This window comes from Procambarus clarkii, chromosome 92 (genome assembly GCF_040958095.1).
Source record: "Procambarus clarkii isolate CNS0578487 chromosome 92, FALCON_Pclarkii_2.0, whole genome shotgun sequence".
NCBI lineage: Eukaryota > Metazoa > Arthropoda > Malacostraca > Decapoda > Cambaridae > Procambarus > Procambarus clarkii.
Window position 1 is genome coordinate 15,872,327 of NC_091241.1, and position 25,611 is coordinate 15,897,937.

A 25,611-nucleotide genomic window follows, 5' to 3' on the forward strand; every position below is an offset into this window, starting at 1 on the left:
TTTTGTTGGTGTGGTCTTGTCCTTCTCTTGAGGAGGTTCAGGGCCGTCATCTTGCCACACACTGTCGCCTTGTCTCATGTGGCGCTGGCGGAGCCGCTATGGGTTGCTTCGGTTTTGGTGTTCCCTCTGCACCAATTCGACAGCTGTCTCTGATGTGGTTCACCTCTGGCCTGCACCATCCTGGTTCTTCAATTGGGTGTTCTCTTCTCTTCTCCTTGGTTTGCTGTGATCCCTTCGGTTCTGGAGTGTTTTCCGAGGCTCTTTTCTTATTGACGCCTCTGGTTCGGGGTGCTTCATGCTCTCCTCCGGTGCCAGGGTTTCGGCTCTTTTGGTCCTCGTGATAGGTTTGTTCGCTTGCAGCAGTCTCCTCCTTTTCTGGCGGAGACTGACACGGCTGCTTTCTGGAGGGGTCCTTGGGTTGTTGACGTTTGGTTGGTTTGGATGGGGGTGCATCATGTGTTGTGTTCGGTGGTGGCACTTCGCCGTTCTTTGCGTGCCACGACTGCCGTGACCAAGATCACACTTGGGTTATTCTGGTTTCCCTTCTTCCCTGTTCCAGGGTGCGGTTCTCTTGGGTCGTCCGCAGGATGGTTCGGTCCAGCGAGCCTGCAGTCTATCCCCATGCCCACGACGTTCGTAGGTTGGCTACCCATTCCTTCATTGATGTAATGGGGCCTTGTCGGGCCTGTGGCCTTGGGTTGGTGGTTGCAGTCTTTTGTCTCCGCTTTGCGTTGGGAAGTGAGCGACGTCCACCTCCTGGGTTAGGTCCCTCTTGTTTTCGTCTTTGGGTAGGTAGCTCCAGTGAGCCGACACGGCTCCCCCCCCAGAAAACCAGCTTCGAATGTAATGAGACGCCATTTTCTGGGCGAGACCCGGAGGCTCCCCAGCAACCTTCCCTCTGCAGACGAATCGACTTAAGAGCTTCACAATCGACTTAAGAATGGTCCAGGATGGACCGAAACATCGTCGTCCTTTCACCTTTCTAGTGTGTGGTTTGTGTCAACAACCCTCCCTCCCTCCGGTCGGTGTTTTGATATCCAGCCTCAGAACTGGGGTCTTGGGTAGCTGGCGTGAGGGGTCTGGGGCTCCCCCTTCTCCCTCCCTGTGGGAAGGGGTAGCTGCGCAGACGGCGGCTCGTTGACGTGGTGACGTCATGCTTGTTAGTTCGTTTTTATTTTGGGAGTTCTGTCCACTAGTTCGGCTCTTAGTAGCAATTTCATAACCAGAATAGGGGTTTGTTTTGGGATGCTTACCTTTGTGAGTGCCTGACCCAGTCGATGGTAGACATAGAATGCTTGCAACCATACGGGGGTTTCTATAGGCCATTGCTCCTCGTGCCTCTCTGAAGAGGCCAGGTTCTGGCTTGTAGTCCCCGGTAGGCTTAACACATGACTGATGCCAAAGTCTGACATTAGCAATATCAACCTTGGATAGCTCCGGGAAGCCTCCGGGTCTCACCCAGAAAATGGTGTTTCATTACATTCAACGCTGGTTTTATGAACTACAGTACACGTATCAAGTATTTACACTGATCAACCATTTCCAGCACTTCCCCATTCACTTTTATTTCACATCTCATTTCCTTGTTTTTCTATTACAGCAACTTTCTTTACATTCAGAATTAATTTTCCCTTGTCTTGAGGTGAGAACAATTTATGCTGCTAGTTATTAACACAGCAGTATACCACATTGTGTATTCTATTATGTAAGGGCAAATTAACAGAGCAAGTATCAAAAAAGGTTTGTATTTATTTATAAAGTTACAATGGTCTCATTATATCTATTGTAGAACTTCACTTGTTGACTATTACTGTACTAGTTAAATAGCATGTTGCTTGGTCAGAGTAAGCACTCCTGCATCAGGTCAGTAGCTGTACAAGTAACTATATGCACAGATACCTTGTGGAGAGGAACTCCACAAGCAAATTAAGTTAAAAGTTTGCTATTCCTGACAGATAATAAGCATACTGTACCCTAAGCCAGTCAAATCTAAACACCACCTATTGTATGTACTCCTTGAAGGGCAAAATTAAACAAAGGTATCACAAAATATATATATCTTCATTGAAGAGCTTCATCTTCAAAGTTCAAGTACACACTAAAGGTACTCTATTTCTAGACACATATACACACACGTCAAACTAACAATGTCATTATGAGAAACGCAGACAGGAAACTAAAAAAAAAAAAAAAAAAAAATCAAGATTATCAGACAAGAAATGAATGAATATGTATGTATGCATGTATGTGTATATATTATATAAGTGTAGTTACAGGATGAAACATATACTTGTGGTGCCTTATCTTCCCAATAATCTTTGTCAAATGTCCCTTTGAAACAACCGAGGGCTTTGGTGTGTGTGTATTTCGTACTTGTGCACACGAGTGTGTGTGTGTAATGGTTGTCTCAAGGTTTCTAGGTTTATCATCACTTATATTAACATGATTCATTCTTTATCAGCTCCGGACATCCCAAAGGAAATCGTGGTTACTAACAGGTGTCTCAAGGTTTCTAGGTTTATCATCAATTATAGTAAATTATGTGTGTGTGTGTGTGTGTGTGTGTGTGTGTGTGTGTGTGTGTGTGTGTGTGTGTGTGTGTGTGTGTGTGTGTTTATGCATGCACTTATATTGTATATCCAATAATGGTTTAATAATACTGTGCTGCCTTTTCTCTTATAATCCTAAACTGAATTAATTAAGGGATCGCTAAAGGCAATTTAAAAAAATATGCAGCACATGGTTTTCTACTTGGGCCGATATTGACCATGAAGATTATAAAACCAGCTCAAAGTGGAACAATGTTAAATAAAATGTCTACACCTATAATACTAATGGAGGTGTTATAATATCACCAACACAGTGGTGCTCTTCTTGATTTACAGTTTTCTCCTTTTAAGGCTTTTTTCTTCCAGCGAGTCTCTCTTTCTTTTAAAATCCTCGTCACTCCTCTTTGCTGAAGACTCTCGAGTTTCCCTTCGGAGTGACTTTTGAGGGGTTTCTTCAGCCCGTGCCAACATCTGAGTGTTGAGGAACTCCTGCAACAAAAATACACATGAGCAAATTAATAAAGTTATGCACTGCAGGGAAAAAGCTGGTGGTTCAGGAAAGGGTTGGGAAGTTGCAATGTCCAAATTCTGGATAAGTCTGGAGCATGGAGCATCAACCAACGTACATACTCAATCACTTTACCAAGGTTTTCATTGTATTTTCCCATTAAACTGAATGTTTTGTGTCATATTTAAAATTATTTACGATTTGTACAAAAAACTGTTATATAAATGCAGTATTGTATAAAGTATAAATTACAATAACATAATTACTTACCAAATATCTTCCTGGTTTCCTCTTCCAAAATTAAGAATGTAAATTAAGGCAAAACAATTACTGTATTTGGCTGTTCGAGCAACCTGATTTTATTAATAATAAGCCTAATCAAATGATTAACTTGATCAGCCTAATCACGTTATTAATATTGAAGAAGACAATTTAATGACTATTGTTTAACAACCATAATCTAATGATTAATATATTCATTAGACTTAGACTTTATCTAATTATTCATATTTAACAAGCCTAGTCAAATTAATAATATAGAATTAGTCTAATCAATTAACATTTAATAAGCCTAATTTAGTTAATGTTAAATAAGCCTAATCTAATGATTAATGTTAAATAAGCACAATAAATAGCAAATATTTAATAAGCATTATCTAATGCTCAATATTTAACAAGCTGTATCTAATGATTACTATGGGAACAAAAGCTGCATAACATGCAACTGAATGTGTAAATGCACATAAATGGCATAATGTGTTGGAAGATGTACATGCTGCTTGGTCAGTCAAGTTAAGCACTATTGGGTCTGGCCAGCAACTGACCAAGGAGTGTGTGGGCGTACCGTGATCCATAGATGAAAGGACTATGACAAGCCAAGCACAGGATATCTGTCTACAACTCAATGAAACCCAAAATCCTGTCATCAACATGATACAGCCCCCAATCCTGTCATCAACATGATACAGCCCCCAATCCTGTCTTCAACATGATACAGCCACCAATCCTGTCTTCAACATGATATAACTCCAAATCGTACATAAATAAATAACAATGAAAACAATGCAGCATCTCCATGGAGATGGTAAGGCATGACCAGCAACCTGGAAATCATCTGCATATTTAAATAACATGAGACCTACGGTACATCTATAGTACACATATTACAACGTTGATTTATGTAGAAATTTAAAAAATCCAGTACTGAATGTAATGAAACGCCAGTTTTCTGGGTGAGCCCCGGAGGCTTCCTGAAGCTATGTTACTGATCAAGTGCCATACTACTTGAGTGTCATCAGTCGCAGAGTTCTTTGTAAGTCTACCGGGGACCACGAGCCAGAACCTGGCCCCCCTCAGAGAGGTGAAGGGAGCAATAGTCCATAAACACTACACTTAAAGTATGTCATCTTGCCATTGACAAGAGAAGGCACCCAGAAAGTTAGGCAGGCAAATTAAAAAACCAGCTTTGAATGTAATCGAAACGCCATTTTCTGGGTGAGCTCCGAAGTGTCCCTGGAGCTTATAAGGCTAGTGTATATTATATTATACCGGGACATTAGCTATGGAGTTCAGACCTACCAGGGACCAGCGCCAGAACCTGGACCCTTCAGAGAGGTTTCAGGGAGCAATGGCCCTGGAAAACCCCATCTGGTTGGGGGTTTCCCTTATCTGTCATTGACCGGGGTTAGGGACCCAGAAAGGTAGGCATAACAAAACAAACCCCATATGGTAAAAAACTAAAACAAAAAACCGAAACAGAGAGATAGAAACTCCCTACACTCCCAAGGAAACAAGCAAACAAGCAAACATCACACTTTACTGCCACGAAGATCGTCCGCGCAGCCCTCCCTGTCCCGAGAGGGGGAGGGGGGAGCCCCGGACCTCACCGCGCCGGCTGCCTAGCATCAGTTCGGAAGCTAAGCTTCAACCAACGCAAAAAAAAAAAAAAAGCGCCAACCGGTGGGAGGGAAGGTTGCCAGGGAGTCTCCAGGGCTCACCCAGAAAATGGCGTTTCATTACATTCAACGCTGGTTTTCTGTGGGGAGCCCCTACGGCTCCCTGGAGCTTCATACCCGAAGAGAAGGAAAAGAAAGGGCTGACCCAGGAGGCGGCCAGCCACAAACTCCGCAACACGAAGCCTGAGACAACAGGCTGCAACCTACGACCCAAGGCAACAAGAAACGCATAGAAGCAGACGCGCGCATAAAAAGAACGGGCGGCCAGGAACCTGTGCGACCCTCAAATCCTCGCACCTGAAATGAACCCTAGACATCACCAACACAGCAGTGAAAGCTGCAAACGTCCGAACAGCACGGGCGCAAGTATAGACCGCAGGCTGGAAGACCTAAAAACTCTGCAGGACGACCTGGGAGACCCGAGCCCTGAAACAGGGAACTGAGGGGAACCGGATCAACCCAAAGCGCATCCTGAGACACGGTACGCAGGTAACAGGAAAGAAGCGCAACCAGTCAACACAGGATGCACCCACGGCTGAACCAATCAAGCATCAATAACCCAAGGACCCCCCCACCCCCGGTAAGCAGCCATCTCGACTGTCGCCAGAAGGACGGAGAAAGGCTGCAAACGTACAAACCTACCACCAGTACCAAAGAGCAGAAACCTACCTGAACCGAAGGGGCTACCACAAACTAAGGAGGAGAAGATAAGATGGCACTTTGATCAAGGACCAGGACGGCTCAGGCGACGCATGAGCAGGCCGGAGGTGAAACAAAACACGAGAAAGCGATACGGAACGGGGCAGATGTGACGTCCACCCCGAACGCAAGCTGGAGCGGCTCCAGCCAGCGCCGCACAAAATGAGGCGACAGTAAGAAACATCAAATAACTGTAGTCCTGAAAACCCAAGAAAGGACAAGCCAACTCCGATGCGAAAGAGAAGACGAACTACGAAGAGCAAGAAAAAGGTGCATAGAAACACCAGGAACATCATACAACATGCTGAGACGAAGCTCGCAGGTGGGACACCATCAACAAAGTCACCTGATCACTACAGAGATGGTGATACCCGCGTCAAAATACCAGACATGAAGAGCCGAGGAGAAGGCTGAACCAGTCACGTACAGGACCGGTCCGACCTGCCAAAAGAGGCGAAGCCGCAGGAAAACACCCCGGTTTCGGACACCTATCAAGCATCGCCTGAAAATAAAGCTGGGCCGGCCCCTAAGGGACCATGAGGACTACTCTCTTGGGAATGGGCTCCAACTGAACCAGAATCCGAAGCAACAGCTGAACCGGAAGAAGAGGAACAGGTACCCCCACCTCGACCAGTCCTGCTGAAAGGCATCCACCGTGAATGCCTCGCAGGCGGGTAAGGGCGCCACATAGAATGGGCGACGCCTAGACCACACCGACTCGAAAACATCCATGGCCAGGAGTCCATACGTCCGGCAGAGTCAACGAAACGAGTCGGCGACGACTGGCCAAACCTCTAACAGAGGAATGAACCGAGACAGGCTGTTTGACAGGACGTAGGACACACCCCAGACATAAACCTCACGGTTAGCCAAACCCCGAGAATCCAGCAAAGGAGCCACTCGAAGGGACCAACCCCAAAAGGCAAACACCTAAAGAGAAACCCCGTGGTTCCGGCAAAGAACCGCCGGAGACCAGTCCGAATGGAGCTGAATGGTAGAGTACCAAGTGACTAGAACCCTCCGAAAGCGCAAACCAGACAGCCTCGAACTCCCAAACCATACTGTGAGCCCGACGGACGGACAGACCCCACCATCCCCAGGCTGACCTGGTGAGCACTGGTCACAAAGCCCCAGCTGAGAGATGACCCGTCCGTGAACACATCGAGCGAAGGCATCGGGGAAGTGCCAAGGTACAGAACCCCGAAAACACCAAAGAGGAAGCTGGTGATGCAGCACCAACACAAGATCCAGCAGAGGAACGAACCCAACGATTGCAAGAGAGGTGGAAGGGGAGTCTCCGAAGGAACCAAACAGACGCCGAAGCCAAACCCAACCCTGCGGGCAGACCAGCATGTCGAAGTTCAGACTCCTGCACAACTACTCGAGCAACCGCCGAGCAACCCGGGATCCCCTCAGGAACAGCCGAAGGTGGGACCACAGCTGCAGCAACACTTCTGGAGGGAAGGACAAGGAGCGGCTCAAAAGCCCTAAACAAGACCCAGCCAGATCCGAACCCGGGATGGAAACAGATGGAACAGCCTCCAGATCACCAGGAAACCAAACCCGGCGATCTGGAAAGAACCACACACCTGGCGAGCAGACAAGCGGACCGACTGGGAGCCCACACTAGCCAGTCCGTCGAGGCTAGGCCAGATACCGAATCCCAAGCAGACTCAGACAGAGCACCAAGATCCTGTAAAGAGGCATAAATACACCAAGTGCCAATTACAAACTAGGGAAGGCAACAAAAGTGGCAAGCCTGAAGCCGCATCAGCAACTGAAACTCCCTGAAACCTCTCTGAAGGGGCCAGGTTCTGGCACATGGTCCCTGGTAGGTCTGAACTCCTTAGCTAATGTCCCAGTCTAATATAACATACATTAGCCTGATAATCTCCAGGGAGCCGTAGGGGCTCCCCATTGAAAGAAATGCCAGGAAACTTCATATGGTCGCCGAGACAAAGCTCGCAGGTGGGACACCATCAATGAAGCCACCTGATCACTATAGAGATGGTGATACACCCGTGTCAAAAGACCAGACGCGAAGTGGTGAGAAGGCTGAACCAGCCATGTACCAGGACTGGTTCGACCTGTGGAAAGAGGCGGAGCCACGGGAAACACCCCGGGTTTGGGACACCGAGCAAGTAGTGCCTGAAAATTAAGCTGGGCTGGCAACCAAGAGGCCACGAGGACTACTCTCCCTGGGAAGGACTCCAACCGAGCCAGAACCCGAAGCAACAGCTGGATTAGAGGAAAGAGGTACAGGTAACTTCACCTTGACCAGTCCTGCCGAAAGTCAATCCACCGCGAATCCCTGCACTTCTGGGAGTAAGTACGTCCGGCAGACCCAACGAAATGAGTCGGTGTCGACCGTCCATTCTGTGGACAGGGTAACTGAACCGAGTTAGGCCGTCTGCCAGGACGTTGGACACTCCCTGGATATGAACCGCACGGAGAGCCAAACCCCAAGAATCCAGCAGACGAGTCACTCGAAGCGAACAACCCCAAAGAGGCAAGGACCGAAGAGAACCCCCTCGGTTCAGGTAATGAACCACCAGGGAACAGTCCGAATGGAGCCGAATGGTCAAGCCCCAAGCAACCCGAACCCTCTGAAGCGAAAACCAAACCGCCGCGAACTGCCGCAACTGCCGCAACTGCTCGAACAACCGCTGAGTGACCTGGGAACCCCCCCCCCCAAAAAAAAAAGCTGAAGGATGGGACCCCAGCCGCAGCAATGCCTCCGGAGGGAGAGACAAAGAAGCTGTCCTAGAGTACCAAACAAGACATAGCCAAGTACGAACCTGGAACAGAACCAGATGGAACTTACCTCCAGTTCACCAGGAACCAGAATCCGGTGAGCTGGGAAAGAACCACACTCCTGGCGAGCTGACTGGCAAGACAAGTGGACCGACTGGGAGCCCTTGCCAGCCAGTCATTGAGGTACGTCAAAACTCGAATCCCTAGCAGATGCAGACGGGTCACCACAACCCGGACAAGACGTGTGAATACACAAGGTGCCAGATTCAAAACCAAAGGAAGGCAATGAAAGTGTCAAGCCTGACATCCACCACAAAACCTAACCAGTCCCTGAACCCCGAGTGATTATGAACATGCCAATAAATGTCCTTGAGGTCTAGGGACACCATCCAAGCACCCGGCTCCGAGACAGAGTAGTCATCTGAAAGGAAGGGCAAAGAATCCAGAGGTTCAAGTAGGACAAGTCCAAAATGAACCGAAGATCCACACAGTCCCATTTTGGCACTGGAAACAGGTGGGAAACCCACCTAAGGGACGGGGTTGTTTCAACCACGCACAAGCGTACCCACATCCAAGATGACTTGATGAAGCGCAGGAGAAGCCTGCCACACCAGCCCCGAATACCCCTGAAGGAGGAGGGGCCACCCAACTCCACCGCAGACTGTGGGAAATGACCCGAAAAGCCCAAAAATCGTGAGACCAGGCACAAGAGAACAGAGCAAGCCTCTTGAAACCGTGAAAGGCGAACCGGGAAAGGACTGACGCCCCTTATGAGAACCCGACCTGCACACAGAGCGATCACTGCGCCGACCAGATGCAAACAGAACCGAAGGCAGCGCCGGCTCCAAACCTGGCACCTATGGCTTACCCTGACGAGTGGAACGGGGTAAGGCCACCCTTCCGGGAGGAACCCCCCCCCCCCCCGGGACCCCCCGGAGCACCAAAAGTAAGACATCGGACAACAGCTGGAAGAAGCCGCCTGCAAATACCGCTCAACCGCAGAGTCCACAAACAGCAAGAGACAAAAGGGCGAAGAAAACCTAAGAGCTAGGGCCCAAGCAGATTCCAAGGATGAGGCGAGCATAACCTGCTGACACGCGAGATGTGCAGCAAAAAAACACGACACTGTATCCCTCAAGATCGGCGCACACCTCTTCAGCAGACGATGCACAAGCAGGCGAGACCAAGGCACCAGACCTGGGAACGGCCCCAAGCGTCTCTACATCCTCCACAAGCCAATCTGAAGACAGCTCCAGGAGGGAAAAGAAATGCAAGACCGAAACCAACAAGCCACAAACTTGCAAGTCCTCAGCCACAAGTGCAACCGACAGGGAGGGAACCTGCACATGAAGCTGAATCAGCGCCCACATTCCGCAGAAGGGCAGGGGCCAGTAAGCAAGCATTAATAAGGTGCTCAAATTTGCCCCCCAGATAAACCTGGACCACCGTCAACGCCTTGCGCCACTCAAGCATGTGGGAACGACAGAAAGCACTCCAAGCATCCAACAACAACAACAACAACGGGCAGTCTGCAAGCCAGGATGACTCCTGGAACCTCATAACGAACCCAATATGGAGACGAAGACCCAAACCTGAAGGAAGATGGATCTATTATAGAGGCATAATCTGGATCGTGCAGGAGATAAGCCACAATGGTCGCCCGCACCTCAGTAAGCGAGACGCGGAAGTCGAAAACCTCTGGAAGGACGGGAACCGAACCCGGGCAGGAGCCAAACCTAAATCCAACTCGTACGCAGAGGGGGGAAAAGAAAACCATTTCCTTGTAACAGAAAGCTCTGCTCTGAGGATTGGAAAACCCAGGCAGAGTCCAACAGGGCCCAAGGCCCCCAAGTCAGCTTCCTCCCCAACTCTGGGAACCTCCATATCAGGCCCCCGGGGACGAGTCATCCTCCAAGGCCCCGGACTCAAGAAAAAGTCGGGGCAGCCAGAAAAGCAGGAAGAGGATGGGCCCACTGGTCAGACCTCGGAGCCATGGCTGGAGGAATGGACTCGAATGCCTCCGTCGCCACCCCGGAAGGGGCAAACCCACAAAACTGCCCGAGTCTCAGAAAACTCTAAACCCTGCCCCGACTCTGAAGCCCTCAGACACTTCGGAGCCGGAAGAAAGGAGGAGGTGGGGGGGGGGGGGGTGTCAGAATGAACCATAGCAGGGGAAGATGGAGGGGGGGGGGGGAGGCACAGACTGAATAAGCAAAGAATAAGAATAAGCTTTCTTATTCTGAAAGAATAAGCTTTCCCTATAAGCAAAGTGGGGCAACCTTGGGGCTTCTGAGGAAGCAACCAACCTAGCACGTTGCAGCAACCCATACTGAGCATTCAACACATGAGCTGCCTGCACTCAAATAATGTCATCAGTTGATTGGGTGAATTGAATCACAAACAAGCAACAATGCTTGCAGGACTCAGGGTTGAAGGTGTCACCGACCCAACAGGCAGCATGACAGATAAAAACAATGAGCATCACCCTTAGACAAGGGGACAGAGCAACCCTCATATTTGCACAAGGCGAGAGAGGGAACCCAGGGGTCGCATCCATTGGACACCGTGCACCCTCACGGGTTTCCCAGGGTGCCTAGACTGGTATCACTAAGAGGAAGCCCAGGCAGGGTTATGCTAACCGGCGCCCAAGTCTACCAACATACTTCTAAAACTGAACCTCCGGGACGTGTCTACTCACGGGAGCCAAGCAGGAGGTACCACCAAACACCAGAGGTAAAGACCCACTGGTGTTCAGTAGTACCATATAACCTCCATATAACTGAAGGCAAGAGAAACAATGCAGACCCCTTCCCCTCCCCCCCCCCCAACCAGGCAGAAAGAAAAAGACAAAGAAAAACCCCGCAAGAGGACAATGTACCCTGGAGGAACAGAGCCGGTTGCTGTAATAGGTGAAAACTAGCTGCGTAGTACCCTGCGCCCCACCAGTGTAAAACTACCACTTACCCCAAGGTAAACACGGGAGGAAAACCACCCACCCCCTGGGGGTGGTCAATTACCGAACAGCAAAAGACAAAAGACCAACAGAGGTAGACCCCAAGGTGATTTGTGGAAGATTACCCCAAGCCCCAAGGGCGGTACTTACAGGGTACTCAGCGAAGGGAACACAAAGCGCACATGCAGCCCGAGTACCTGTGAATGTTACTCACAGTTCACATGCCACCGTAAGAGCAGTAATGAGAGAATCTGGAGCTGGAGCCACACGACCATGCCACAATCACATCAGCCAAGAATTGGAGGGTGGATTGCCAGTGCGGTGGGTCTGGGGCTCCTCCTTTACCCCCTCCCAGGGGTGGGGAGGGGGGGGGGCTGCACAGACATGGGGTAATTACCTAAGTGTAGTTACAGGATGAGAGCTACGCTCGTGGTGTCCCGTCTTCCCAGCACTCTTTGTCATATAACGCTTTGAAACTACTGACGGTCTTGGCCTCCACCACCTTCTCCCCTAACTTGTTCCAACCGTCTACCACTCTGTTTGCGAAAGTGAATTTTCTTATATTTCTTTGGCATCCGTGTTTAGCTAGTTTATATCTATGACCTCTTGTTCTTAAAGTTCCAGGTCTCAGGAAATCTTCCCTATCAATTTTATCAATTCCTGTTACTATTTTGTATGTAGTGATCATATCACCTCTTTTTCTTCTGTCTTCTAGTTTTGGCATATTTAATGCCTCTAACCTCTCCTCGTAGCTCTTGCCCTTCAGTTCTGGGAGCCACTTAGTAGCATGTCTTTGCACCTTTTCCAGTTTGTTGATGTGCTTCTTAAGATATGGGCACCACACAACTGCTGCATATTCTAGCTTTGGCCTAACAAAAGTCGTGAACAATTTCTTTAGTATATCACCATCCATGTATTTAAAAGCAATTCTGAAGTTTGAAAGCGTGGCATAGGCTCCTCGCACAATATTCTTTATGTGGTCCTCAGGTGATAGTTTTCTATCTAGAACCACCCCTAGATCTCTTTCTTTATCAGAATTGCGGCTCTTGTGATGTCATACTCGTTTGCTCGTTTTCATTTGGGGAGTTGTCCACTCGTTTGTCTATTTTAGTCGTTTTAACCAGAATAGGCGTTTGTTTTGAGGCGCTTACCTTTCTGGGTGCCTGACCCGGTTGTTGGCAGACATAGAATACTCCCAATCCTATATGCATTTCTATAGGCCATTACTCCTCGTGCCTCTCTGAGGGGGCCAGGTTCTGGCTCGTGGTCCCCGGTAGGCCTAGAACTCAATACACACTGACTGATGCCAAAGTCTAATGATATACATAATCAGCCTGGATAGCTCCGGGAAGCTGAAGGGGCTTCCCCCAGAAATGCACAAGAAAGCTTGCAAAACAGAGTGGAAGTAACATCCACCACAAACGCAAGCTGCAGCAGCTCCATCAATGGCCGGACTGGTGAGCACTGGTCACAAAGCCCCAACCGACAGATGAGGTGTCTGTGAACACATCGAGCAAAGGAGGAGGAAGGTACCATGGCACCGAACTCCGAAAAACTTGAAGAGGAAGCCAGTGAAGCAGCAACTGATGTAAGGACATCGGGGGTATGAACCCAGTGATCACGAGAGCGGTGAAAGAGGCTGCCCCAAAGATACCAGAACAGCCTCCGAAGCCAAACCCTGCCCAACGGATAAACCAGAAGAGCAAGGTTCAGGCTCCCGCACAGCTGCTTGAGCAACCACCGAGTGACCTGGGCCCCCCAGCAAAACAGCCAACTGGCAGGACTGCAACTGGAGCAAGGCCATGGGGGGGAGAGAAAGCGACGCAGTCCAAGAATCCCACACAAGATCCAGCCAAGTTCGAACCTGGGACAGAAGCAACTGGGACAGTCCACGAGTTCACCAGGAACCCGAACCTGAACCCGGCGAGCTAGGAAAGAGCCAGATCCCTGGCTAGAATACAAGCAGACCGGCTGGGAGCCCACACCAACAACTTAAGGTAAGATAAGACTTAAAGACCGAGCGGACGAAAACGACTTCATGTTAGGTGCTCCACTTAAGCCCCACTTCAGGCCTTGGAAACCTGGAATGGGACAAGTGGAGCACCTGAACTCCTTCACTACTTGCACTTTCACAAAGAGTGTCTTAAATCACTGAGTGCTTATCCTTGGTAGGAGCTTTATGACGGTTCATTCAACTTTTTGGAATACGAAGCGCCCTACATATTTGCAGTGAGAGCAGACTCAGAAGAAGGTACCATTGTACAACTGAGCCCATTAAGGATATCCAGGACCTGCAGGGTGAATGAGCCCTACAGGAAACCCAGGCACTGGGACCAGCTAAGATGGTAAACCATGTCAATGCAGGCAATCTGACCGCAAGCAGCCGAAGAAAAGCCTCAGGGGCAACAAAGGAAGACCACCACCACACCCTAGGCAAAGTCTAAGCAGGTGAAAAGCAGAACTCCTCTGCTAAAAAGGGTGAAAAACACTCTGAAATGTGAAAGAACAATAAAACCTTCAAAACTTCCACTACAGCAAATATGTCGTCAGCGAGAAACATCAGCCAGCAGTCAACAGCTGAAAAGCCAGCCGTAGTGCGCCCCACCAGCTAACAAACACACAAATACCCAGGGCAAGGAGGAAAGCCTATAGGCCCCCGACGCACCAGAAGGGCAAAGACAACCACAAGCGAGGAAGTCCTCTAATGACGTGTGATCTCGAATGCCCTAGCAACTGTGCCTTCCAGGCAACTGTGCCCTCCAGGCAACTGTGCCTTCCAGGCAACTGTGCCCTCCAGGCAACTGTGCCCTCCAGGCAACTGTGCCTTCCAGGCAACTGTGCCCTCCAGGCAACTGTGCCCTCCAGGCAACTGTGCCCTCCAGGCAACTGTGCCCTCCAGGCAACTGTGCCCTCCAGGCAACTGTGCCTTCCAGGCAACTGTGCCCTCCAGGCAACTGTGCCCTCCAGGCAACTGTGCCCTCCAGGCAACTGTGCCTTCCAGGCAACTGTGCCCTCCAGGCAACTGTGCCCTCCAGGCAACTGTGCCCTCCAGGCAACTGTGCCCTCCAGGCAACTGTGCCCTCCAGGCAACTGTGCCCTCCAGGCAACTGTGCCCTCCAGGCAACTGTGCCCTCCAGGCAACTGTGCCCTCCAGGCAACTGTGCCCTCCAGGCAACTGTGCCCTCCAGGCAACTGTGCCCTCCAGGCAACTGTGCCCTCCAGGCAACTGTGCCCTCCAGGCAACTGTGCCCTCCAGGCAACTGTGCTCTCCAGGCAACTGTGCCCTCTAAATGGGCAAACAACAGTCTAAATGCATTTTAATTGGTACAGTAAATGCATCACACTGTACCCGCTTGATACCTGGTTGATGGGGTTCTGGGAGTTCTTCTACTCCCCAAGTCCGGCCCGAGGCCAGGCTTGACTTGTGAGAGTTTGGTCCACCAGGCTGTTGCTTGGAGCGGCCCGCAGGCCCACATACCCACCACAGCCCGGTTGGTTCGGCACTCCTTGGAGGAAACTATCTAGTTTCCTCTTGAATATGTCCACGGTTGTTCCTGTAATATTTCTTATGCTCGCTGGGAGGATGTCGAACAACCGTGGATCTCTGATGTTATACAGTTCTCTCTAATTGTGCCTATGGCACCCCTGCTCTTCACTGGTTCTCTCCTGCATTTTCTTCCATATTGTTCACTCCAGTATGTTGTTATTTTACTGTGCAGATTTGGGACCTGGCCCTCCAGTATTTTCCACGTGTATACAGTATTACTTTATCTCTCTCCCGTCGTCTTTCTAGCGAGTACATTTGGTGAGCTTTGAGATAATCCCAATAATTTAGATGCTTTATCTCGTTTATATATGCCGTATATGTTCTCAGTACTCACTCTATTTCCAGCAATCTCTCCTGCTCTGAATGGGGAAGTGAGTACTGATCAGTACTTAACACTTTGAGGTTCCACAGACTGACTATCACGTCACTCATTTTTCTACTGAATGTGTTCCAACGACGCAGTATTGAGTCACTCATTAAAATATTTTTTAAAAATTTAAATTTTATCAGATCAATCTGGTAGTGGTTTTAAAATAAGCGCCTTTAGATTGCACACAATTTGATACCAAAATCAAAGATATAACATGAAACTTGATGTCCAAACACTTGAAATATTATAAATAGGCCTATGGTCTGAATATTAAAATATTTGTTAAAATTCTATTTATTGTCCTATTATCTTGGGACTACTGTAGTTTTAAAATGCGCGCCTTTTTATTGCGAACAATTTGATACCAAAATGAAAGATGTAACACAAATATTTATGTCAGAACACTGGAAAGATATAAATAAATTTGTGATGATGAGCGTCCAGAATTAAAATATTTGTTAAAAATCCAGTTATTGCTCTATTATTCTGGGACTAGTTTTAAAATACTCGCCTTTTTATTGCGAACAATTTGATACCAAAACAAGCGACGTAGCACGAAATTTGATGTTATCAAATTGAACGAGTTGAACATTAGGTTGCAATGTACAAAATGGTGCTCGTTCACGGGTAACTTTAGGCTTTTCTGCGGGGAGGCACTCCAGCCTTTTGTACATTTTATTCATACACATCTGTAGGGAATTGAATTGCGAACACAATGATACCAAAACGAGCAACATAGCACGAGAATTAAGGTAAAAAAATGGAACGAGAATGCACATGTTACTGATTTTGTGCGTTTTTGCAGACTTTAGGCTTTGCTGTTGGGAGTCACGCTAGGCTTTTGGACATTATATTTATACACACCTGTAGAGAATTTATTTGCGAACACAATGATACCAAAACGAGCGACGTAGCACGAGAATTAAGGTGAGAAAGCTGGAACGAGTATACACATTTGGGCGTCACCGCGCGCTTACCCACACGGAGGGGCCATGATCCCCCTGTCAACCGCGAGTTTCCACGGAGCGCGAAAGTGTTAAGATGGGACAGCACAAGTGATTTGAAGAGTACCACCATTGTGATGGGATCCCTGGAGTTTAAAGATCCATCCTATCATTTTTCTGGCTGCTGTAATATTTGCTTGGTTATGTTCCCTAAACGTTAGGTTGTCAGACATCATTATTCCCAAATCCTTGACATGTTGCTTTCCTACTATGGGGATATTTGATTTCATTTTGTATCCTGTATTATGTTTAAGGTTCTGATTTTTACTGTATAGTGGGGCCTCGATTTATGATGGTAATCTGTTCCCAGAGACATATCGTAAGTTGAAATATCGTAAGTCGAAGTGATTTTTCCCATAAGAAATATAGGGAATTGAATTAATCCGTTCCCCACCCTCCAAAATATTAACTTACAAATACATTTTATACTGAATACAATTTTGTTCTCTAACTACAATACAGTACATATGTTTATCTTACCTTTATGGAGGACTCTTGATGGCGTATGGAAGATGGTGATGAGGGGGGGAGGAGGAGAGGTGTTACTGTTTGGAAGGGGAGTCCCCTTCCATTATAACATCCGGCAGTGCTGACTTTTCTGGGATACACTCTCTGGCATGTTTTGCCTGCATACCACTAGGACCTCCTTGTGGCTCACTGCTTGCTTGTCTTACTAAGAATCTGTCTAAAGACACTTGTTTTTCCCTACATTTTAACACTTGTCTGTAGCAAGACATTTTAAGACATTGTCATTTAATTATCGTCATAAGTTTTTCTCCTTAATGTAATCCGATGACTATCGCGTGCGTCATAAACTAAAATATTTGTAAAAAATTAAATTTTCATCCGATCAACTTCTAGGTGGTTTCAAAATTAGCGCTATAGTCTTCCCACTCTCCTCCATAGGACCACATAACATTCCGAGTCGTCAGGCCATGCGGTGGGCCTAGTCCTGTGTTTATCACGCTTGTGACCGGAGCGTCGCTGGCTCGTGTCCCGAACTTGTGCAAATCTCAGGTTATTATCGGCTTTTATATTGGTTCGCATGTCTTTCACACACATTATATACATTACATGATGGATCAGGGTCAAGGGCAGAGCAGTTTCATGCGGAAAACAGCGAAGAAATCAACCAAGGAGGATAAAATAAGTATGCTCTACAAGAAATTTTGTAACAGTCCTGACTTACACCAACAAAAATCTCTGGTTTGATTCAAGATTTATCCGGTATTGATGCAGATGTTGAAGGGGAAGAACAGGACACTGATTTTTACAGTGATTCATCAGATTCACCAGTAGCTATCACAGTGATACAAAAAAACCAGCGTTGAATGTAATGAAACGCCATTTTCTGGGTGAGCCCCGGAGGCTCCCTGGAGCCGAAAGGCATCCACTGTGAACGCCTCACAGGCAGGTAAGGGCGCCACATAAAATGCGCAACGCCTAGACCACGCCCACTCGAAGACGTCCATGGCCAGGAGTCCATACGTCCGACAGAGCCAACGAAATGAGTTGGTAACTCGAAACGAGGAATGAATCGAGACAGATGTCCGCCAGGACGCAGGACACACCCCGGCCCATGAACCTCACAGTTAGCCAAACCTTGAGAATCCAGCAAACGAGCCACTCTAAGGAACCCCAAAGGTCAACACCTAAGAGAAACCCTGTGGTTCCGGAAACGAACCACCAGAGAACAGTCCGAATGGAGCTGAATGGTAGAGCACCGAGTGACCCAAACCCTCAGAAGCGCAAACCAGGCAGCCATGAACTCCCGAACCGTGCTGTGACCTCGACGGACGGACAGACCCCACCATTCCGGGCCGACCTGGTGAGCACTGGTCACAAAGCCCCAGCCGAGAGATGACCCGTCCGTGAACACATCGAGTGGAAGGCTCGGGGAGGTGCCAAGGCACGGAACCCCGAAAACCCCAAAGAGGAAGCTGGTGACGCAGCACCAACACAAGATCCCCAGAGTAACGAACCCAACAATTGCTAGAGAGGTGGAAGAGGAGTCTCCGTAGGAACAAAACAGATGCCGAAGCCAAACCCGACCCCGCAGGCAGACCAGCACGTCGAAGTTCAAACTCCTGCACAACTACTCGAGCAACCACTGAGCACCCCGGGACCCCCTCATGAATAGCCGAAGGTGAGACCACAGCCGCAGCATCACTTCTTGAGGGAAAGACAAGGAGCGGCCCAAGAGCCCTAAACAAGGCCCAGCCAGAACCGAATCTGGGATGGAAACAGATGGAATGGCCTCCAGAACACCAGGAAACCAAACCTGGCGATCTGGAAAGAACCACACCCCTGGCGAGCAGACAAGCGGACCGACTGGAAGCCCACACCAGCCAGTCATCGAGGTAGGCCAGGACACCGAATCCCAAACAGACTCAGACAGGGCAACAAGATCCGGTAAAGATGCAAAAAAAAAAAAAAAAACACCAAGTGCCAATTACAAAATAGGGAAGGCAACAAAAGCGGTAAGCCTGACAGCCCTACCACCAACTGTGCCAGTCCCAGAAAACTGGAGAGGAACGTGCCAAGAATTGACCTGGAGATCCAGGGCACCCGGCCCCAACAGAAGCCAGACAGGAGACAACAGTCCTCCGATGAGGGCATAGAATCCAGGGCGCAGACTGAAGAAGTCCAGAAGAACCGCGGATTCGACAGGCCCATGTCTGCAAAGAGCAGACGGGAACCCCAGAAGAATTTCTATGTACAATTCTCTAACACTATCCACTAATTTATATGTTGTGTTACAAGTTCCACTTCACTGTTCAACGTATCACTGCTCGCTATATTTGATATAAATCGCTTATGCCTGTACTTATGCCATCCAGCTACTGTATTATCCCAGATACTGTATCATCCCAACTACTGTAATATCCTAGATACTGTATTATCCTAGATACTGTACCATCCCTACTTCTGTATTATCCCAGATACTGTACCATTGTTGGAAATTTCCAACACTGATACATCTCTATTGTATCACAATACACTACTGTTGTATATTAACCGCAATATCAATTAACCTTACTAACTGTAATACTAACATAAAATATTTCTTTATCTGTGCATTAATAGCTGAAATTCTCACATCGAGAGACAGGGATTGCGTCAGATAATGTCTATCTAGACATATTTATTACCAATATGTTAGAGAATTGAATATGGTTCTCTACTTTTATCAGTATTCGGTATAATAATTAATTACTGATAATATAACTCCTAATGACCCAATAACCGAGAGTTATTAACTAAGATTATCACTAAATAACAGTTTTATCTGTTATATACAAACGTCATGGAAATATATCCTATTTCTCGTTAATAAGAAAACGGTGCTTAATCAACACTATCTAGTGAGAATATAAACAATATAGTTCCCTACAATTGCAACCCTATTCTTTTAAAGCATTACTTCAGTAATTAGACGGAAAAGAATTCTCCATAATTACTAAATTCTATTGTGAATGCGAGGAGGGGGTTGAGGGACGCTAGCGGCGAGCCGCCATTATTCCTCACGTGTCCGACTGGCGATTAGGAAGGGAAGCACGTGGTGGTGGTGTGACTGAAGAGTTTTCAACATCAATTAACTGTTGCAACTCCACCAATACTCACCAATTACCTCCCCACGTGTTCTACAGTGCCCTACCAGTTAACACTTTAGTCCGGGCATGACGCAGCATTGCGTCATCCGTTTACTGTCAGTAATCTGGGGGATGACGCAGCATTGCGTCATCCACTAAAATAATTGCCAAAAATCAGGTTTTTATCCGATTTTTTGGGACTGTTTGGTAACTGTCAACAAGCCGAATGCAATCTGTGACTACAATACAAACATGAAAGGTGTTGATCACTTTGACCAAATGATCAAATATTATCACTTCATAAGGAAAACCCACAAATGGACGAAGAAAATGATCATCTATTTTGTGCAAATGGCTATCTACAATGCTTATGTGATGTACAACTACTACACAAAAAATACTAAACTATAATACTACATATACTAAAATACTAAATACTAAACATTTGTGGGCAGGAATTGGGAGTGTAACTGGAAGGTGTCTGGGCGCTCACTCGTGGTTAACATGTGGCCCGTCTTCAACTCGTCCGCGGATGGAACAGTGACCAGGTTTTTTATTTTATATGCTAATGTTCCTCTAGAGAATTCTATTGCGAACCCAATGATACCAAAATAAAAGACCTAGGACGAAAATTGAGGTGACCAGAGTGAAAAGAGTGAACACATTTTATAGCTTTTGCGCGCTCCTGGGTAACTCGTTCGCACTTTCTCTGTTTGCTGCGGGTAATTAGCCGGGCTATTGGAGTTTATATGCATTTAGTGCTGTAGAGAATTCTTTTGCGAACACAATGATACCAAATTTAATCTCATAGGACGAGAATTAAAGTGACAAAGTTGAAGAGAGTATACACTTTTCAGAATTAACACGCGCTCCCGTGAAACTCTGGGACCCAAATCGCACAGTTGAGGGGTGGCGAGCGGGGCACGCCAAAGTGTTAATAACGTGTCAACAATTGAAGTCACGGCCCGTAATTATGCATACACAGCAGTGGACGCTTGGGACTGGCTGACGAGGTTTTGGCAGACTTTAGTGTTTGGCATGCTCATGTTAAGTATACTATTCTTGTTTGATGCATCACTCCAGATTGTGTATTTGTGGGTAGTCTGTTGTTACGTAGCAAGAACAACAATAATACAACGTTAGTTGATTTTCTTCATTTATTTCAATTTCAATCAATATTGAAATAATTCGTAGCCTAATAAAATGCTACTTAATTTTCCCTGATTGCAGCGTGTAGACGAGGCGTCAGCAAGTTGTCTCTCATCACTCACAATATTCTCCATGGGTTCCTTCTTTATTGGGATCAAGTGATTACGAGGACGAGTAACGAAACAAAATTACAGAAGTCGTCTTACAGCTAAGACACCCGTTTTCGTATAAATTTAGCTAAGATTATTATTAGTATCTATATAAATTCACATATAGAATATTTACAGTGAATAAGTTAATGCCAGAATTTATGGCTTAGTGTTTAATGTGTTTTACTCTTATTGTTGCTCAACATTTCATAATCTGTCAATATATTCATTATTTTAATATGTCATATCTTTGAATCTATATTTAGTTCAGATTTGCCTTGTTACTAACTCAACAATGAACTAGTGACAAACCACACTGGTTCCTAGATATATATGAACTTCTAGAAATCCCCCCCCCCCCAATGTTGATATTTGAAGCTTTGACTTTAATTAATTAACAATACAGTCTATTCATTATCTTCAAGTGATTGTTAAGTTAATTATCGCACATAGGCACTGGTTCTATAGTGTCAATCTAATAATCACCTTTATTCGTTTTCCCTCTTTTCTCAAAAGTGGGTGGTCCTTCGATTTATGTTAATCACGATAATCAAATAATTTAATATACGAGTTGAAGCCCCAGATACCCAACAACCATCCCTGCTTCTGTATTATCCCAGATACTGTACCATCCCTGCTTCTGTATTATCCCAGATACTGTACCATCCCTGCTTCTGTATTATCCCAGATACTGTACCATCCCTGCTTCTGTATTATCCCAGATACTGTACCATCCCTGCTTCTGTATTATCCTATATATTGTACCATCCCAGATACTGTACCATCCCTGCTTCTGTATTATCCCAGATACTGTACCATCCCTGGTTCTGTATTATCCCAGATACTGTACCATCCCTGCTTCTGTATTATCCCAGATACTGTACCATCCCTGCTTCTGTATTATCCTATATATTGTACCATCCCAGCTACTGTATTATCCCAGATACTGTACCATCCCTGCTTCTGTAGTATTCCAGATACTGTACCATCCCTGCTTCTGTATTATCCCAGATACTGTACCAACCCTGCTTCTGTAGTATTCCAGATACTGTACCAACCCTGCTTCTGTATTATCCCAGATACTGTATCATCCCTGCTTCTGTATTATCCCAGATACTGTACCATCCCTGCTTCTGTATTATCCCAGATACTGTACCATCCCTGCTTCTGTATTATCCCAGATACTGTACCATCCCTGCTTCTGTATTATCCCAGATACTGTACCATCCCTGCTTCTGTATTATCCTATATATTGTACCATCCCAGCTACTGTATTATCCCAGATACTGTACCATCCCTGCTTCTGTAGTATTCCAGATACTGTACCATCCCTGGTTCTGTATTATCCCAGATACTGTACCATCCCTGCTTCTGTATTATCCCAGATACTGTACCAACCCTGCTTCTGTAGTATTCCAGATACTGTACCAACCCTGCTTCTGTATTATCCCAGATACTGTACCATTCCTGCTTCTGTAGTATTCCAGATACTGTACCAACCCTGCTTCTGTATTATCCCAGATACTGTACCATTCCTGCTTCTGTATTATCCCAGATACTGTACCATTCCTGCTTCTGTATTATCCCAGATACTGTACCATTCTTGCTTCTGTATTATCCCAGATACTGTACCAACCCTGCTTCTGTATTATCCCAGATACTGTACCATTCCTGCTTCTGCATTATCCCAGATACTGTACCATTCCTGCTTCTGTATTATCCCAGATACTGTACCATTCCTGCTTCTGTATTATCCCAGATACTGTACCATTCCTGCTTCTGTATTATCCCAGATACTGTACCATTCCTGCTTCTGTATTATCCCAGATACTGTACCATTCCTGCTTCTGTATTATCCCAGATACTGTACCATTCCTGCTTCTGTATTATCCCAGATACTGTACCATTCCTGCTTCTGTATTATCCCAGATACTGTACCATTCCTGCTTCTGTATTATCCCAGATACTGTACCATTCCTGCTTCTGTATTATCCCAGATACTGTACCATTCCTGCTTCTGTATTATCCCAGATACTGTATCATCCCTGCTTCTGTATTATCCTAGATACTGTACCTTCCCTGCTTCTGTATTATCCCAGACACTGTACCATTCCTGCTTCTGTATTATCCTATATACTGTACCATCCCAGCTACTGTATTATCCCAGATACTGTACCATCCCAGCTACTGTATTATCCCAGATACTGTACCATCCCAGCTACTGTATTATCCTGGATACTGTACCATCCCAGCTACTGTATTATCCTGGATACTGTACCATTCCAGCTACTGTATTATCCTGGATACTGCACCATCTTGGCAACTTTATTTTTGCATCAAAATTAATATAAATGAAGATTGTAACCACAAATACTGTACATGTTTATGAAGCTGTATTATACATTAAAAAGTAAATAAGACAGAGAAGCACCATTATTTAGCTTATAAAAGAGAAGATAACAGTCAGGGGAAAGAGCCGCCTCTCACAAATTTTACAAAACAGTCTTCTTGACCATCATCGTGATGTGGGCGGGTAAAGTACCCCAATAAATTGTATATATTGTACAGAGTCACGCCCTATTTGATAGATTATGCATAATTTTAACCCCTTAACACTTTCGCGCTCTCGGCGCTCAAAAAAAAACAATACCCCAGATACTTTCGGCACTTCGCGCGCCTATGCGGTAAGACCGAAAAAGTGTACACTCTTTTGACTGTCCTGACAATAATTGAAGGCGCACGTATTTAAATTTGGTATCACTGTGTTCGCAATGAAATTGTCTATAAGAGCATACCTATAAAATGCCGCCCAAGCATAAGGAGTATCAACACCAAATAAAAAACTATGCAGATCACTCGCCGAGAGCGCCAAACAGCAACAAAATGTTTCCACTCTCTTAATGGTTGCGAAGCCTACAGTTGTCCTACATCGCTAATTTTGGTATCATTGGAATCGCAATAAAATTCTCTACACGGACATATGCATATGAATGTTTAATATAGGTAATTGCCCACCCGCAAGAGTGTGTGAAGTGGAGAGTAGTTAGCCGCGAGCGCACTGGCTAAAACACGGGATAAATCATGCTTGGAAAGTTTATACGTTTCCTGACCCTACTTTTCTATGTACGTATTTCTTTTTTATACCAATGTGTTCGCAATAAAATTTTCTATAAGATGAACTGTATAACATTTGTACAAAGCATGTGTAAGAGAAGCGCCAAATATAGAACCACGTCGCTCAGTATGCGTTCGCGGCAGAAACGAACGCATTGTTTTCGTTCGTTTGATGTTTGTCATGTTTATACTTGTTGAAACATTTTATAATTTGTATGACAGTGATCGCAGTAAAATTCCCTACACAGACATATACATAACACATACAAATATTTCCCACGTGTTGGATATATCAATGGCTAAAGGGAACCCACTGCCACACGCTCGCCACACCCCCAAACATACTTTGTGTATTTTTTTTTTTACTCATAGAAGTTTGTGATATAATATTCATTCTGGTACCAAAAAATTCGCAAATAAATTATCTACAAAACAAAAGTATCCCCATCCATTTCGGTTAAAAAATGGAATTTATAGAAATATTTTTTCGATGGACGAGAAAAGTAGGCTGTTATGCGGAATCGTAAGAAAAAACAGCGACGAGTTATCTCTAATCTAAAGCGCGAAAGTGTTAACTGCGCAGCCTCCAAATATGACACCCCCCAGTGCGCAGGAAATATAATCTCTGGAAAATATTATTTTCTGTTTTTAAAAGTGTCAAAAACCCTTCCCTGAGTAAGGGTATAGTAACAGGTCAAAATTGTAAGTACTTTAGCTGCTATGGGGTCCATAAGTTCATGCGTGACGTCATCATTCCCTGGTCGTCCGTGGCATACACCCCCGGGGCCGGTAGGGCGCTCGGGGCAGGATGCGCGAGTTGCCGCGAATATATTTTTGTTCATTTTCTGCGCACAGTTCCAAATACATTTTTATATGCTTTTACATACCAATCCTATGTATAATGAACACGTACACTATATTATGGCAGTAGAACATCCTTACTGTCCGAAGACAATGTGTTACATGCATGACACATGTGTACACATATCTGGCACATAATTCCATTGTATTATGCTAATTTATGTATATATACAGTCTATTTACACACTATACACTATCACACACTATATACATTCACCATGAACACACTCAGAACTCCGCGAGTGTCAGTTGCCACACCCTCACTCCTCCAACATCTTACTCGTCAACATTGCTCCTCCCACCATACTGTTATTGTTTGTATTACACTATTTACACATGTTATGTATACCTATCTAAATGTTTTATTCACCAGAACTATGCAAGTAAGCCGGTATTGTGTCCAAAC

The 25,611-nt window shown here is 46.1% G+C and overlaps 1 protein-coding gene across 3 annotated transcripts in view; it reads right to left on the reverse strand.

The window, feature by feature from the left end:
- Positions 1–1,731: 1,731 nt before the first annotated feature.
- The window catches only part of LOC123774997 (bromodomain-containing protein 8), a 341,469-nt gene continuing 317,589 nt past the window's right edge, over positions 1,732–25,611 (reverse strand). For 2 of the 3 annotated variants that reach the window (XM_045769702.2, XM_045769701.2), the window contains exon 17: positions 1,732–3,038. In XM_045769702.2, coding sequence (XP_045625658.1) covers positions 2,880–3,038 — 159 coding nt within the window. In that variant the 3' untranslated portion in view covers positions 1,732–2,879. The remainder of the gene's footprint in view (positions 3,039–25,611) is intronic. The other variant, XM_045769703.2, reaches the window with a different exon arrangement.